The 17,847-nt window shown below is 46.1% G+C and overlaps 1 protein-coding gene across 1 annotated transcript in view; it reads right to left on the bottom strand.

The window, feature by feature from the left end:
* OBSCN (obscurin, cytoskeletal calmodulin and titin-interacting RhoGEF) overlaps positions 1-17,190 on the bottom strand; it is a 296,265-nt gene extending 279,075 nt beyond the window's left edge. Inside the window, exons 1-2 of the mRNA XM_034759817.1 lie at positions 16,981-17,190; positions 1,475-2,615 (exon numbers count right to left, since the gene is read on the bottom strand). Of these exons, the coding sequence (XP_034615708.1) occupies positions 1,475-2,606 (1,132 nt within the window). The 5' untranslated portion in view covers positions 2,607-2,615; positions 16,981-17,190. The remainder of the gene's footprint in view (positions 1-1,474; positions 2,616-16,980) is intronic.
* Positions 17,191-17,847: the final 657 nt, after the last annotated feature.

Genomic DNA, 17,847 nt, shown 5'->3' with positions numbered 1-17,847 from the left:
GCAAATGTATTTGGTTGCTAATTCTTGTATGTGCCTTGCTCTATTTGCTGTTTCCCTGAAAGCCACCGCTCCTGCAGTCATGTGATTATATTAGACTCTCCGCTTACATTTTTTTTTAAAAGTAAGTTTCTAGTCTTCATGGCTGCAAAGAAAAACTTGAAAACATGAACCATAAAGACAAAAAAAAAGAAAAAGAAAAAACACCCCAAGCCACAGCGAGCAAATAAAAAGAACCCAACATTAATATTTTTTTTTAAATCTCATTATTTTTGGAGCCTTACTCATGATTTTTGAATGCTTAGGGTTGGCAAAGCTGCATACAGTATCTTTTCAAATGCTGATTTGCAAAATGCACTTGTATTAGAATCCTGTACAGTATTAAAGATAATAGAGAATGTGCTGAAAAACTGTCACGTAATTTAATACAGAACTCTGTTATATTGTTCCAGGTCATTTTTCCAGCTAGAAATCATTTTCCATGAAATTATTATTTTTGCATTAAAAAATACAAAGTAAAATTCTCATATGTAAATTTATTTTTCACAGGGACATTTTAGAGTGCAAATGGGTTACTCTGAAATTTTGCAAAATGAGAGAACTGTTTAAAAATTCAAAACTGAGTAAGAAAACTTCCTTTATGGAGGAGTCCATTTAGTATTTGTCACACTCTTCTACCAGAATCTCATTCCATTTCCACTGAAGTCAATGGAAAGACTGTCAAGCAGGGTTTGCTGGCCTTTTAAGCAGGGGCGGCTCCAGGCACCAGCGCAGCAAGCGCGTGCCTGGGGCGGCAAGCTGCAGGGGGCCGCATGCCGGTCGCCGTGAGGGCAGCAGTCAAGCTGCCTTTGGCGGCATGCCTGCGGGAGGTCCACCAGTCCTGTGGTTTCGGCGGCAATTCGGCAGCGGGGACGCCGAAGGCGCAGGACTGGCGGACCTCCCGCAGGCATGCCGCCGAATCCGCGTTACCAACAGACCTCCCGCAGGCGCCCAGCCGAAAGCCGCCTGACTGCCGTGCTTGGGGCAGCAAAATACATAGAGCCACCCCTGCTTTTAAGGGAGTTCTCAGGTCCAGCTCTGCCCTGTTCCTGGTTTCTGCCTAGAACAAAGGCATTCTGGGGATGGTAGTTCCAGGGGCACATGGGAATTGTAGGCCCTACAGCAAAGCATGCTGGGAAAAGGGGCAGGAATAGAAGGTAATGGTGAGAGATGGCTCCATTGAGAAGAGAGAGCTAGGAGGGAGCCAGAGCTTTAGGGAGTCCAGGATAGACTGAGGAGAGGACTTGGATGGAAGGAATTCCCTTTATAGCCATTTGGAAACAGTTGTGTGAGAGACTTGGATAAACCAAAGGGAGTAAAAACTAGAGACATTACTAGTTCTCCTGTCACTGAACCACATCCTCCCTTGTTCACATCCCCACTGATGACAAAGGGAGTAGGAACAGGGCCCAATGGATAAGTAAACATAACCGCTCACCTCGGACAGTCACCAGCACGGAGCTGTAGGTCTGTCCCACCAGGTTGGAGGCTGTGCAGGTATAGAGCCCGTTATCGACCTGCTTGCAGAAAAGGATCTTCAGCACGAAGTTCTCCTGTTCGTCCTCATACACAATGTGCCGGCGCCCCTCTGTAATCACTTCGCCATCCTTCTTCCACACGATCTCCGGCTTGGGCTCTCCTGTCACATAGCAGCTCAGCTTGGCATGCTTCCCCTCCGTCACGTTGAAGGTACGCGTCAGCACCCCGAAGGTGGCGTTGCGGGCTGATTTGGCGGTGAGGCTGGCAGCCCTCTCATAATCCAGAGAAAGGCTGAGACCAATACCAGTCAGCCCCTCTTTAGCGGAGTACATTGGGGCAGCCATGGAATCGGTGGCTACGAGCATGGATGTGTCCATTTTCCTGATTTCCTCGCGCCTCTTTTGCAAATGAGACAGCAAGGAGGCAGTCTTGCCATAGCCTGTATCTAGATGGCTGCTGCTTGGACTGTAAGAACCATGTGCGTCCACCACCAGGGTGGCGGTAGCACTGGCAGAGCCAATGGGATTCTCCGCCCGACACATGTATGTCCCACTGTCCCCCAACCGAGCGCACTGGATCTTGAGAGCACTTGACTCCCCGAGGGACTCAATCTGGAAGCGGTTGGAGTCAGACCAGCCCCTCACATGCCTTCCATCTTTCTCCCAGTTCACAGAGAGAGGTGGGCTGCCCTGGACTTTACATTTGAACGTAACATCGTCTCCCAGGGTCACTCTGATGGAGGAGGGTTTCTGGATGAAGTAAGGGGCCGATTCCGTCACCGTCGTCTCCTCCCCAACTTTGATACTGACAGCAGTGAAAGCTTCTCCAATGGTGTTCTTGGCCCTGCAGATATACTGACCACTGTCCTCTAAGCTCAGGTCATAAATTGTTAGCCGGTACAGATCACCATCTTCCACCATTTTAAACCTTCCCCCCGACTGGATTGGAAGCTTATCCTTTTCCCAGATCACCAGTGGGATGGGGTTTCCCACAATCTGGCAGCTCAGGGTGACATCCTTCCCCACCGACACCATGAAGGCCTTAGGCCGAGTCAGGAACCTTGGGGCTCCACTGAAGGAACTGTAATCCATCTTGGTTTCCTAGGAAAACAGAAGGATCAAGAGAGAGATGATATACATGTGTGTGCACACAATGTCTGCTTTGTCTTTATACAGTGATGCCAATCTACTTATCACATAAAGCAACAAGATGAGCAATAGCTGTCAGTCCACTGCATTTCCACCACCGATTTTGCATCATCAGTCAGCAAGTTTTAGGGACATTACAAGTCTTTTATGGACAATTCAATTCGGGCTCAATAGTATTAATCATTTATGTAAAAAGGACAAGTGATTCCCTCTACCACAGCAACAGAAAGTGTTGTGGCACCTAACAGATGCAAGCATCCGACGAAGTGGGCAGTCACCCACGAAAGCTTATGCTCCAATACATCTGTTAGTCTTAAAGGTGCCACAGGACTCTCTGTTGCTTTTTACAGATCCAGACTAACACTATCCCTCTGATACCCTCTACCACAGGAATCCCTATGTGAAATTCAAGGGCTGTGTTGTGTAGGAGGTCAGACTAGATGATTGTAATGGCCCTTCTGGCCTTAAAATCTATGCACTAGCAAAACAAAGCAGCACTAATGGGTTATAATTTATGGACCGTTTTTTTACCAAGGACCATCAGATACCCATGATATATTTATGGATTGGTGGGAATGTGACATCAAGGATACTTCTCCATGCACTCTCTTCTCCTCTTCACACCCACCTTTGCATCTCTCTGTCTCCCCTTCAACTTGTTCTCCTTCTGTCCTTTCATCAACATTTCCCCTTCATCTCTTTTTATCCTCTTCATTCCCACCTTGCTCTGCTTTTCTCTTTATCCATTTTATGTCCCTCTCCCTCCCCTTCCACACGTCTTGTCCTCTGTGGGCAGCAGAGAACACCGTGTTCATGGATTAGCATGGGCCTGAGAAGGACATTCCACCCAGCAGGGGGCAGTGTTTAGGAGGACAGACAGACAAGCCTAGTGTATTATTGGTGATATCTTCTTTATTCCTCAATTGCTATTTAAGACAACCATTTAACTCTGGCTAATTTCTCACTGAGGACAGCTAGTGAGTGGCAGCCACTTGCAGCTCCTGCAGAAAATGCAGAATAATGGCTTGAGCATTTCCAAAAGTGACTGCAAGTTTGAATCCAAATGGGTGTCAGGCTCCTCAAAACAAGTTTGGCTGAAAGCTCTGGGAAAGATTTCTCATTTGTTGCCTGCCTACTTAGTGCTGCCTTAAATGCTTGCTGCACAATAGCTCCCAGCTGTTCAAAGACAGATCAGCAAAGGGAAAATAATTGAAGTACTGCTTGGAACTAAAGGTCAGGACAATTCTGACGTTGCCTTGTCTTGAGAAAGTTAAAAGCAATTAGCAGCAGCGCTAATCATTAATGTAGTGTTCACACATACACCTCTGCAGGACTGAAGAGCAATGTTACAGATATTAACCCATTTGACCTTCCCAATGGATTCCACACAGCACATGTCCCCTTGGGAGCCTCCTCACATTTCTTTACTAGCCCTGACATGGATTCCTGGCTGGTTGTTTTTCTGCTGCGGGGGTGGAATCTCTTTTTCCTAAGTGAGAACAAGTGAAAGGAGCTTCCTTCATGGATTTGGCTAGCAAATACAGGGAGGGCTACAGAGCTATCTAATGGCTGGCAAGAGCAAAACTCCACTGGGAGCATGATTAGCACGCAGTATAGAGAACAAGCTTGCCAGCTATTGGATTTTTGGGAAGACCTCCTGAAATGATTTGAAGCACTTGATCGCTGTCGGTCCCAATTCAGTATGCTACTATATCTACTCAGTCCTATCATGCCAAATAACCCTTCCCTGTTGGGGATTCTAATACCCATTGAGCTATCTTTGAGGCCTCTAATTAGTGATAATTGCCAATCTTTTTATGTCCTTGATTTTTTTTTTACCTTCAGCTGCCCACACAAAGCAGTTCAATGACTGGCATGGTGGACTGCTGTTCATCTCAGTAACTCCAAAAGGAAACATTAGGCAGTCAGTGGGACAGAAATATCCTCTATAATCCTGCAGCAGTTTGGCTTCCCCGCCTGCCACCAGCCCACCCACCAAATCACCCAATGACAAATGCTCTCAGGATTCACTCACACACACACACACACACACACACACACACACGAAATCAGGAGGACCAGGCCTAAAAACCTGCTTTAGTCTCTTGAGAGAATGATTCACCATTTCTACAGCTACTTTCTTCCCCTTCTCTCCTCTGACTCATATTTCGATGTTGACATCAGTTCCAAAATCAGCAAAACTTTCTGAGCAAGGAATCAGGACTCCTGGATTCTATTCCCAGCTCTGCCACTGGCCTGCTGCGTGACCTTGAACAAGTCATTTTGACGCTCTGTGCCTCAGTTTCCCCTTCCACCCTTTGTCTGCCTTAGCTATTAAGACTATACACTCATCACTCTCACATGTTCGCACAGCATCTAGCATCGCTATACTACAAATAATGCTTAAAAATACAAATGAATCATTAGTATCTGTTTCCCCAGTTGGAGATCAAAACACCGGCCTCCCAAAAGCAATTAAACGTTGGTAAAGTGCTAGGAAATCATTGGATAAATGTAGATTCACAATTGCAGCAATTGTATTAATGTATTTACTATGATTATTATTGAATGGGGAAATAATAAAGCTATCCTTGAGATTCTGGGAAGGCCTTAGAAGCCCATCTGGACCAAATAATTAACGTCATCTTCCTTTCATACACAAACTTTATAATGATAATATTATTCATTAATAAAACATTATTTTCTCTTCCTTCCTGCAATGTGTCACTGTTCAAGCTCATTGGAAACTTTACATTTGACAGACAATGGCTTTTTGACAAAACAGAAATTTTTGTAAAGAAAAAAAAATTCCCATTTTGCCGAAAATGTTCAGGGTTTCATCAAAAAAAATCCCAAATCCCCAAACCAATTCCCCCCCCTCACCACCCAGTTTTTGGCCACCAAAAACAGAAGGTTTACAGTTTTAAACCCAAACACTTCCATGTTTGCTCTCTCAATGCCAAACAAGTAAAAAATATATAAATATTTAAAAATAAAATAAAAAAGTACATTCAGTTTTCATTTTTTTCAACAAAAAATGTTGAAGAAAATTTTCTATGAAAAATAAAACATTTTCATGGGGAAAAAACTGCATTTCCTGACCACCCACAGTCACCATTGCTTTCTGCTAGACAGAATGTTGGACTAGTTCCTATGCGCTTGACAGCCCCCTAGTGGCTTCAGCCTGAAGAGGATGTGAACCCTAAAGCTACTACCACAAACACATCATAGGCTTTATACTGACTTTAGAAACCCGCTTACACTTCCCTCCTGAGATAGGGAGACATTGCTTGTCTCAAGTAAACATATAGGACCATATCAAATATAGTACCCATCTTTTAAAAAAGGGAAGAAGGACAATTTGGGGAACTACAGACTGCTCAGTCTCACCTCAGTCCCTGCAAAAATCATGGGGCAGGTCCTCAAGGAAACCATTTTGAAGCACTTGGAGGAGAGGAAGGTGATCAGGAACAGTCAACATGGATTCACCAAGGGCAAGTCATGCCTGACCAACTTGATTGCCTTCTATGATGAAATAATTGGCGTTGTGGATACGGGGAAAGCAGTGGACAGGATATACCTTGACTTCAGCAAAGCTTGTGATACGGTGTCCCACAGTATTCTTTCCAGCAAGTTAAAAAAGTATGGGCTGGATGAATGGACTATTAGGTGGATAGAAAGCTGGCTAGATCGTCGGGCTCAACGGGTAGTGATCAATGGCTCCATGTCTAGTTGGCAGCCGGTATCAAGTGGAGTGCCCCAGGGGTTGGTCCTGGGGTCGGTTTTGTTCAACAACTTCATTAATGATCTGGATAATGGGATGGATTGCACCCTCAGCAAGTTTGTGGATGACACTAAGCTGGGTGGAGAGGTAGATATGCTGGAGGGTAGGGAGAGGGTCCAGAGTGACCTAGACAATTTGGAGGATTGGGCTAAAAGAAATCTAATGAGGTTCAACAAGAACAAGTGCAGAGTCCTGCACTTAGGACAGAAGAATCCCATGCACTGCTCCAGGCTGGGAACCGACTAGCTAAGCAGCAGTTCTGCAGAAAAGGACCTGGGGATTACAGTGGACAAGAAGCTGGATATGAATCAGCAGTGTGCCCTTGTTGCCAAGAAGGCTAAAGACATATTGGGCTGCATTAGTAGGAGCATTGCCAGCAGATCGAGGGAAGTGATTATTCCCCTCTATTCGACACTGGTGAGGCCACATCTGGAGTATTGCATCCAGTTTTGGGCCTCCCACTACAGAAAGGATGTGGACAAATTGGAGAGAGTCCAGCGGAGGGCAACGAAAATGATTAAGGGGCTGGAGCACATGACTTATGAGGAGAGGCTGAGGGAACTGGGGTTATTTAGTCTGCAGAAGAGAAGAGTGAGGGGGGATTTGATCAGGGCCGGCTTTATGACCCACGGGGTCCGATTCCAATACCCGGCGGCAGTCCAGGGCTTCAGCGGCACTTTGCGGCGGGGGGTCCACTCCAGGTCTTCCGCAGCACCGAAGGACCCCCCGCCGCTGAAATGCTGCCGAAGACCCCCAGAGGGGGGCCCTCTTTGGCGCGGGGCCCAATTCCAGGGAATTGGGTGAATCGGCTTAAAGCCGACCCTGGATTTGATAGCAGCCTTCAACTACCTGAAGGGGGTTCCAAAGAGGATGGATCTCGGCTGATCACAGTGGTGGCAGATGACAGAACAAGAAGCAATGGTCTCAAGTTGCAGTGGAGGAGGTCTAGGTTGGATGTTAGGAAACACTATTTCACTAGGAGGGGGGTGAAGCACTGAAATGGGTTACCTAGGGAGGTGGTGGCATCTCCATCCTTAGAGGTTTTTAAGGCCCGGCTTGACAAAGCCCTGGCTGGGGTGATTTAATTGGTGTTGGTCCTGCTTTGATCAGGGGGTTGAACTAGATACCTCCTGAGGTCTCTTCCAACCCTGATATTCTATGATTCTATGGCCCATCATTCTGAACTGTCCTTTCTCTATCACTACTATCAGGGCAGGATTCACACCTTCAAATCTACAGACAGTCTTTATTATTTCTGATGAGTTTCTATAGTGCCTGTCACTGTGGCAGGAAGGAAAGACTGAGCATTCAGTAGGGTTACCATTCGTCCGGATTCCCCCGGACATGTCCGGCTTTTTCGGGTTAAAAATAGCGTCCGGGGGGAATTTGTCAATGTCCGGACTTCCCCTCCTCCCCCCCCATGCAGAGCGTGCGCGCGGCTTACAGACCAGCCGGGGCTCCGACAGCCAGAGCCAGAGCCCTTCCTGCACTCTCTCCTGAAACTTGACGCCACTCCCCTCCTCTCCCTCCCTCTCCCTCCCTGCACTCACAGATCAGGGCTGTTCGCCTGGAGCTCCGACCTTGCTGCCCTCCCCCGCTGTGGAGCGCGCTGCTCTGCAGCACAGTAAGGGGGCCGGGGGCCAGAGAAGTGGCAGGGAGGTTGGGGGGGGGGGTAATCAAGAGACAGGGAGCAGGGGGGAGGGTTGGATGGGTCAGGGAGTCCGGGGGGGGGCTGTCTGGGGGTTGGGGGTGTAAGGTTTTGGGCAGTCAGGGTACAGGTGGGGGGGTCTCAGGAGGGGGCAGTTAGGGGATAAGGCACAGGGAGGCTTAGGTAGGGGGTGGGGTTCTGGAGGGCAGTTAGGAGCAGGGGTCCCAGGAGGGGGCTGTCCCGGGACAAGGAGTGGGGGGGAGGGTTGGGGGTTGTGAGGGGGCAGGAAGTGGGAGGGAGTGGAAGGGGCAGGGGCGGGGCTAGGACAGGACAGGGGCGGGGCTAGGGCGGGGCTCCTCCCGTCCTCTTTTTTGATTGTTGAAATATGGTAACCCTAGCATTCAGGAGATTTGGGTTCCATTCCCTGTTCAGCCACAGACTTCCCGTGTGACATTGGGTGAGTCACCTAATCTCTCTGGGTCTCAGTTCCGCCTCTGTACAATGGGGATAATAGCAATGCCCTGCCTCCCAGGGGCATTGAAAGGATAAAATCCAATTGTGATTGTGCGGCACTCAGTAGGCAGTAGCTGTAACAGGGTTGGCAGCCACCCAAGCACGACCTCATGGCCAGGGGTGTGTCTGTGGTGTCCTACTAATAATTTCGCCCTCAAAGAGCTCCTAACACAGATTCCACACACTTTTCTGAGGTCAAACTACCCCTCTTTGGAGTGTGGGTTTATTCACAGCCAATAACTCCAAGTCCTGAATTAAAATTTTGCTTCCTGCCTCCTGGCCTCCTTGCCCGGAAAGCTTTCACACTTTCCCTTGCTTGCCCAGGATCTCTCCTGTCTTAGTAGGTTACTCCCAGCCCTTCCCAGCTGGAATCTTAGTCTCAAATCCCAGGACACGGCTGGAGCCTGCTCATTCCTAGCAGTCTTTGTTCATAGAATCATAGAATCGTAGAATATCGGGGTTGGAAGGGACCTCAGGAGGTCATCCAGTCCAACCCCCTGCTCAAAGCAGGACCAATCCCCAGACAGATTCTTCCTGAACATCTTCCCCCATTGCAGCCATCTGCTGCCCTTTACAGGGATTTACCTCAGCCCACTCAGGTGGGGCTTAAGCTCAAAAGCTTGTGTCTCTCACTGACAGAAGTTGGTCCAATAAAAGGTATTACTTCACCCACCTTGTCTCTCTCATGGCTACAACAACACTGCATGTGTAAATACACATATCCACAGATAATAGATAGGTAGACTATAATAAAAAAAATCGCTCTCACAAAAACAGTTTCAGGGAAAATTAGCAGCATGCCAGGCACATGCTGCGGGGCACTGCATTGATACACTGGTGATGACTCACCAATCAGGCCAGCTAGAAGAAATCCAGTGATTGAGTAGCGGGGGGAAACGAAGCATTAAAAATTAACCTTTTCCCTATCCTACAGGCTGATTTTATGTACTAGTTATAATGTTTTGTGAAAGATGGTAAAGATGGAAAGAGTTAAATATTGATTTAAATCATTCAAAGGCATTTTGGAGGTACGAGGAGTGAAAGTTGAAATCTATCATTTTTAGAATTAGAATATTTGAGATTTAATCAGTCACCAAAATATAATTTTTGCAAAAATCTGTTTCGTTGTCAGCTGTCTGGGACAGGGACTGTCGTTTTGTCCTACGTTTGTACAGCACCTAGCACTGGTCTCTGACAAGGGCTCCTAGGTGCTATGGGAATACAAATAAATAATAATACAAATATACTTGTGACTACAGTGGGGTGCCACACATCATCAGTTGCAGATGAATTATCAGGGGATGTTCCATCATGTTGCTCCATTCAGGAACCTGCATGTAATGGAGTCAGGAGGGTCTGATCTGGGAAGTTTTCAGGGTGTAGCACTCCATCTGAATTTAGTGCAGAGAGTGCTTCCGGGACCATATCTTTAGCTCCTTGGAGAAAGTATCAAGAGAATAAGATAGAGTATACGCTTAATGCAAATTTAAAAATTGGGGAAGTTGTAAGCCATTTTCCCTACCCCTACATTCAACCTTGAAAACACTGCCTCTAATTGCGTGGTGACACTGGACAAACACAAATGAAGGACATTAAGTGCTGCTACATCATCTAGCAAAATAAAGAGAGAGAAGAGTTGAAATTGGGGCATTCTGGAAAGTATTGGCCTTGGGCATTTGCAACCTGCTTAGCTTGCAACACTGCTACAAAAAAGAGTGCTGCTCACTAAAATAAGCTGGTGACAGCATATTGTCCCACAGCAGCAGGCATCTTAGAAATGATGGATGGATGGATAGATATGCAGACAAGGCAGCATATGCAGACCATGCAGTGCTAACAAGTGTGGTCTCTTCTACAGCCCCACCCATGAAAAAGATCAATAAACAAAGAAAGTGATTCAGACTCTTCCAGAGTGAATACAAGTTCAAACATGGTATAAATATGCCACAAGCACCACACTAGGTCTCATAGGCAATGGTACTACTGGAACTCGACCTGAACTAAACTTTATCAAGTGAAGTCAGCTTAAAATGCCCATTTCAGTTTGTCTTGTACATTTTACAATATTGATCATACATATTCAATATCACCTCCCCAGTTCAGCATGTAGGGGAGGGACCACGTCTTCACTTACATACTGCTATCTACGAATGCACTGAGGGCTAGAACGGTAGTCTGGTTTTACATTAGTGTGTCTAATTGGACTTATGTATTCATTCATTTATATGGATTTTCATTACCCTGCAATATAGATGTTGTGAATTCACTTGTCTTAAAAAAAAAAATTAAGGAAAGACACTGAAACAGACCCGTCAGTTACCCCCAATGAAATCAAGTATCTCAGCAACATCATAAATCTAACCACAACTAATCCACCTCCCACAGTCCCCATCCCACTGCTACACCTCCCTACCCTACACCACTTTCCACACAAGCAAGGGTGAAAGGGTAGGTCTTTTATCACACCCTGTAGGGTAACAAACGTGGACAGTTCCAGACCTGAAGTGAGTTCTTGGTCCAGTTGACATCAATGGCAAAACTCCCACCGACTTCAAAGGGGTCAGAATTTCCCTCAGGAGGAAGTGAGCTGAAAAAGTCCAGAGCCCTAACAGATTGCCCTGCCAGCCACTTCCTCTCTCTTCTACCAAGGAGCGTCACCTCAGGCAACCTTGCTGACAGCAACTGAGGCAGGGTGTCACAGGAAGAGTGGGGGGCCTCTTAGGCAGGTCTCAGGTTTTGTAGCTCAAACCCCCTATCTCAGAATCTATCTGGGAACCAGTCAGCAGCCAGTACAGGCCACAGAGCAGGAGGGTTTAAAGTGATCCTGGAAAGAGACGCTGCTGAACAAGAGGGCTACGGATGCTTTGCTGTTAAGGCAGTGGGTTTCTTTATGCAGGCGCAGGGCCCTGTTTGATCATATTAAGTTATCCCCTGAGACAACGCAACTGATTTGTTGTTAATAAATAGCACAATGCCTAGCTACATGGACCACTACACTGGGGCAATACAAACCGGTGGGTAGATACATTAGTTAAAACAACAAATGAATCAATCCACGGCTTTAAAGGTACAACATGACAAGCCAGGTCCTACGCATTCCATTCCTTATCTCCCTTTAAAATCGTCATGAGAGGACATTACTTTCTGATAATAATAAAATGATATGTAGCTCTTTTCATCCATAGTTCTCAAAGTACTTCACAATTGCTAATGTCTTTATCATCACAACATGCCTGTGAGGTAGGGAAGTACCATTATCCCCATTTTACAGATGGGAAACTGAGGCACACAGCGATTAAATGACTTAGAATCATAGAAGATTATGGTTGGAAGAGACCTCAGGAGGTCACCTAGTCCAATCCCCAAGATCACACCGGAAGGAATTGAACCTGGGTCACCAAAGCTAGTACCCTAACTACTGGGGATGTACAGAGCCACACAGGAGGTAAATCCACACACTCCCTCCATGTCCCCTTTCCTCTTTGTCTCTTCTGCACCCTCCCATACACCACCATTTCCCCTCAACTTTGATTTTTGTTTGTTTGTTTAATTTTGTGTGATATGTGCCATAAAAATCTGTGTGCTGGAAATATTGTGATTAATACATGGGACTCTAAGCATTGTGAAAATATCTTGGTGTTTTCTTGTTTCTGGTAGCTCGTATTTCTGTATCTGTTGTATAGGTTGGCACCTAGACTTTGTTTGGTTTGCTATAAGAAAAAAAGATTGACAAAGCTTAATAAATATATACAAAGAAGATGTATGGGGCTACGTGCATATATGTTAATTTAGGGCCCAGTCCAATAAATTGGTAAGCACCCTCAACTCCCGTTGACTTTGCAAGAGGCACTAAGCACCTGCCAGCATCAGGCCTATAGGTAGAAAAAATTTGTATTAAATTGGGCTTTGTATTAATTATTATTATTATTATTAAGCAATATACTTCATCCCAGCCTTGCTATGTAACCCATTGCAAAGGGGACAAAACTGACATTAAAGAAGTTGGGTGGGGAATGCCTAAAGGGAGTTAGGAGCACAATACAAAGTATTGGTTCACTACAGGAGGCACTAGATACAATTCTCTGGCCTGTCATATACAGGAGGTTAGATTAGATCAGGGGTTGGCAACCTTTGAGAAGTGGTGTACCAAATCTTCATATTTTTACTGTAATTTAAGGTTTCGCGTGCCACTAATACATTTTACATTTACAGGGGCCAGCGGACGGAACCCCAGACTGGCAGCAGGCAGAGCAGGGCCGGGAATCCGGCTGTCAGGGCCGGTGGACAGAACCCCAGACCGGCAGCACGGATGGCAGACAGAACCGCTGAGCCGCTCAGCCTGCTGCTGGTCTGGGGTTCCGTGCTCCACCCCTGCCAGCCGGGGTCCCGGCTGCCGGCCCCGCTCAGCCCGCTGCCGGCCTGGGGTTCCATTCATCCTGGCCGGCAGCGGGCTGAGCGGGGCCAGTGGCCAGGACTCTGGCTGGAAGCAGAGTGCCACTAAAAATCAGCTTGCATGCCGCCTTTGGCATGCATGCTGCAGGTTGCCAACCCCTGGATTAGATTATCACCCTTCTGGCCTTCACATCTATTAATCTACTGAGTAAATCCCAGCAAAAATCCAGATATTTCTGAAACCGGAGGTGTTTCGAAATTCCTAGCTTTTGTCTGCATCATGCAAAGAGCACAGAAAAGCTGAGGAAACGCTGAGGGAGGGAAAGTTAAAAGGGTCCATGTGACAACCATATACAAGACACGAGGTCTGTCCCAGAATTCAACAGAGACCTGCCAAAAAGTCACTATCATAGTGACCAGGTACAAATGTGATTGTGAGGTGTGATGAGGACTGGACTATATATTCAATAAAATTCATCCTGCGGTAAATTTGTGTATATGTTATGCAGATTTGTAATCAGTAGCTTTAAAAACGTTAGGCAGGCGTGAGGTGGATTTCTGAACCTAACTATGCAAGGTAAAATCTTAGCCAAAACCAGAGGTGTTGCCAGAAAATGGCACCTCCTGATGGCTTGAGACCCTCCATGCTGCCTGTTTGCTCTGTTTCCAGGTGCTGCTTTGTTTGATTGTTAGTCACACTCTCTTCCTTGCTGTCAGTCTCACTAGGCTGACTAGTGCCACCATATTTTATGTACCACATGCTGGGTAGTAACATGAGAGGAGTTTGTGTTTCTAAAACTAAACTGGCTCTTTATTAAGAAAACTATTTACGCAGGTGCTACAGCTGCAGCTAGCATTCTAGCCATGTGCCCACAGACTGACTTCCGGGTGCCTCCTCCAAACTCTTCCTTCCTGCAACCAGTGCTCCTCCCTCCAAGTTCCATGCAGATTGCTACATATGGGTCACATCCTGAAATTCTGAGTCAGCTTTCACTCTGTCCTTTAAAAAGCCATGGGAATTCAAGTTTGACTGAGGACAACAATAATTGTTTATTCTTTACCACTCTATGTTACACTGTACAACACTAGTGACAATCCCACATATTCAAAAATCATGAGATTGGCTTAAAAATCATGATATTTTAAAAATATTAAATTTGGTGCCTTTTTCTGTACTTTCTAGCTTTTGAGACTTTGGAGGTAACATTTCCAAGCTTTTCTGTGCAGTAATGAGGGCTAGAAACTTACTTAAAAAAAAAATAGCTGAGAGTTGCAAATAATCACCTGACTCTTGGAGCTGGAGCTTTCAGAAAAAAATACCCCAAATGTCATCAGATAAAATAAAATAAAGAATACTGTTATTCTGTGATTTACATGCAACAATCAGACAGATTGTTTTATATAAAATAAACACATAATTAAAGTATTGAACTGGGAAGAAAAGTTATATGGGCAACGAAGTAGGGACGTGCTAATTTCCACTGAAGTCTATAGAAGAGCTGCTAATGTCAAACTGCAGTGATCCGGCTGCCCTGTTCCCTTTCATGATCTCCCAGGGAATGAGCTAGCTTTACTAGACAAACAAACAGACGAGAGCCCCCGTGCAAGCATTCCACGCCAGCTGCAAACTTAACTACAGAGCTATTCAAGTGGCTCCATAATCAATGGACAGAGCCAAACGTTACACCAGACGGAATGTGCAAGGGTGACATTCACACTAGTGCAAAGGACCTGCAGATGTCTCTGTCTACCACTCACACCCTTACTTAAATGATGTATGCATAGATCATCTGACCTGGGCTGAATTTTACCCTAAAAGCTTTAAATGTGGCAGAATTCACTGGTGACCATTTCATAGCAGCACTAGCGTCCATAATGGAGAGGCCAGATTTTCATCTCAGTTGTGCCAGTTTAAATTTGGAGTAACTCCACTGAAGCCAACGGAGTTACTACAGATTTACACCGTCGTAAGGGACAGCGTAACCACCTGGCATCCTCAAAGGTCAGTGAATGTGAGTGGCTGGAATGTCCTTCCCCTTAGCTTTAATAACCTCTATTGCTGAGCCACAACTGCCCGGACATTCCTGATGACTAATCGAGTGCAACTAAATTAAATTAAATATTACAAAAAAACCCAGAACTAACACAGCATGTGCACACTCCAGAAACAACACCCCCAGATCCCAAATCAGACAAGCTCTTCATTATGAAGCACATAATGCACATAATGCTGGGATTCACATTAAGCATGTGAGCTGACCTTAGACATCAATGAGATGATTCAGGTGCCTAAACTCATCTGCTGGATCAGGGCCCTAGATGGTCTGATTTTTTGAAAACCTCATCCCTCGCCATCCATTGTTGTTCTTTCCCCCTCAGTCCTTAAACAGCCCTGATCCTGCAATGAGCTCCATGCAGGGGCAGGGTCCCACCCACACGGACCTCATTTCAGGACTGGGACCTAATTTGGGACTCACTCCTGCAAGGTGTGAGCACCAACTCCCACTGACTTCAATGAGCACTCAGCATCTTGCAGGACCAGGCCCTTAGTTAGCTTGTTGAGGCAGGATCCGTGCCTTTTATTTTTCTGTACAGAAACATGCACTGCAAACCATCAGACGTGCTAACACGATGATGCATAAATAGATAATACATTGGAGTTTTTGGAGTTTGGGAAACATCCTTCTTGTCCTTTGGCACTGAGGAAAACAGGGCAGAGTGGGAGGGATGGGGAGAGGGATACTACCCTAGCTTGCCAGGGTCATAACGAGCAATTCATGGGAGTCATAACCCTCATCATTTTTATCACAAGTCTTGCACTATTTGGTGTTTCCCTGCTGCCCCAGCTCCTGAGACAAGCTATTCTTGTGACAATTGCAGCTTTCGTTTTTAAAAGCAGTACTTTTCTAGCCCTTGTGATTGCAGAAAAAAAGACTGAAATGGAACCCTAAAGCACATTGAATATTCAGCAACCAGTAAACCAAGGAAAAGATCCCCAACTTTAAGAATCTCAGGATTTCTCTTTTATGGCTGAGTCACGATTTTTGAATGCTTAAGGTTAGCAATGCTGTAATGTGGCAATCTAATCTATCTATCACACACACGATAGGCCCAAACCAAGACCCTAGATCAGAACAATCCCAACCTACTTTAGAGCCACATCTTAAATGTACAGCTAACACCCAGCTGTAATGAGATATAATGGAAATAACCTTGTAACATTTTTAAACAGCCAGGCCACCCAGAAAATTTTGTTATTCTGAAAACAAAACAAAAAGACACACAGAAAAAGAAAAATCCCCTTTGTGACAATGGCATTCTCCAGAAACACGCCTGTATTTTAAAAGGTGGACGTCACCGCCATCGCGCCCGCTCCATCCCCCTGAGCTGTCGCTCCGAAAATAGCCCCAGCTGTCCGGCTCCATCTCTCCTCAGAGCCGTTTGCAGAAATGCGAGCTGAGAGTGGGGGGTTGCAGCTTGAATTGGCACCGACATGGGGACAGAGAGGAGCTCAGTGAAAAACTTACCAAAGAGAAAAGCAACACTTGGTTTATGCCTGGAAAATGAAATCAAATAAAATCCCTCCCTCCCAACACCCAGCTTCCCCACCCCCCACACCAAGCCCATCTGTCACACAGGTTGACATCCACAAGCTACGAAGGTCAAAGTTAATCCCCCGCAAGTAACCTCTCCAACTCTCTTTTTTCCATCTTTCCACAGCTCTTTTGGAGGCTGTTATTTAGACTCCTGGTCGCCCAGGCAAAATAATCCAGTGAAACAATCCAAATATTGCTCAGGCCAATGTCTCCTTGACCTTCAGCTCTGTCATCTTTCACCTCAAATGCCTTTAACAAGGCAATAAATACTCAGATGTAATTAATGTGGACTCCAAAATCACTTCCCTCCTTCCTCAGCCATGAACAAGTCCCTCTGCCTTCCTCAGATGAGCTGCTTCCCAATATACACCCTCAGGACCTTACCTGGAGTCTTGTCAGAGTCTGAGAAGGCAAGCGGCTCTCATCGGGATGAGGGAAAGCAGATCCTTACTGAGACACACAAGGAAAAGGGGGAAAATGAGGTTTGGGGGAGACCATCTGGGTTTTGGTCCCCCCTCCCTTCCAGTAAATAAAACAGAAACCCCAGCGAGGGTGCGGACGTGCAGTAAAAGGTCCCCTAGTCCCCCTGCAGTGTCTCCACTGCTTGGGGTGTAGGCTGTGTCGCCCCCGGCCCCACCCCTCCCCCTGGCTGTCCTCCTCCACTCGAATTGCTGACGTGCTTTGCTCTCCTTCTGCCTCCCAGCTCCAAAATAGCCCTGGGTGTCATTTACTGGAGAGATTAAATTTCATCTGGTAGAGAGGCGAAAGGGCATAGTTCTAGGGACTCAATCGGCCCATCCAAAGAGGCAAAAAAAAAAAAAAATCAGCAGAGGTGTGAGTGTGCATGTGTGTAACAGGCTGCGGTGCCAGGATTCATCAGGACTGCTTCTCAAGTGTGTATCCTAGAGCCAAGTGACAGCTGTTAAACAGCGACAGGAGAACAGGCTGTTGGCAAAGTTTATCTGTGTTACAAGTGTCTCCTTAGTAAAAAGAGGAATTCCCTTTCAGATCAGTAACGGGGTTTGTGGAAGAAAGCGCTCATTTTAGGGTTGGCTTCTTTGACCAAGGACATTTGCAGAACAACAACGAATAAACAGCAAATGAACAAAACTGACGGTGCCACTGTTTCTCCAAATATTAAAGTGTGGTTCTACTCTGAAAACTGACTCTGCAAAAATGGCATAGTGAGATTGCAGATTTTCTGCCTCTGTGACTCCTGGTCATATTGTCTCACATTACAAGTAAAAAGTT

The sequence above is a fragment of the Trachemys scripta genome, chromosome 2, assembly GCF_013100865.1.
Source record: "Trachemys scripta elegans isolate TJP31775 chromosome 2, CAS_Tse_1.0, whole genome shotgun sequence".
In the NCBI taxonomy this organism is placed as follows: domain Eukaryota; kingdom Metazoa; phylum Chordata; order Testudines; family Emydidae; genus Trachemys; species Trachemys scripta.
Note: the sequence above shows the minus strand (reverse complement) of the source record. Positions and strands in the feature narration are given on the sequence as shown.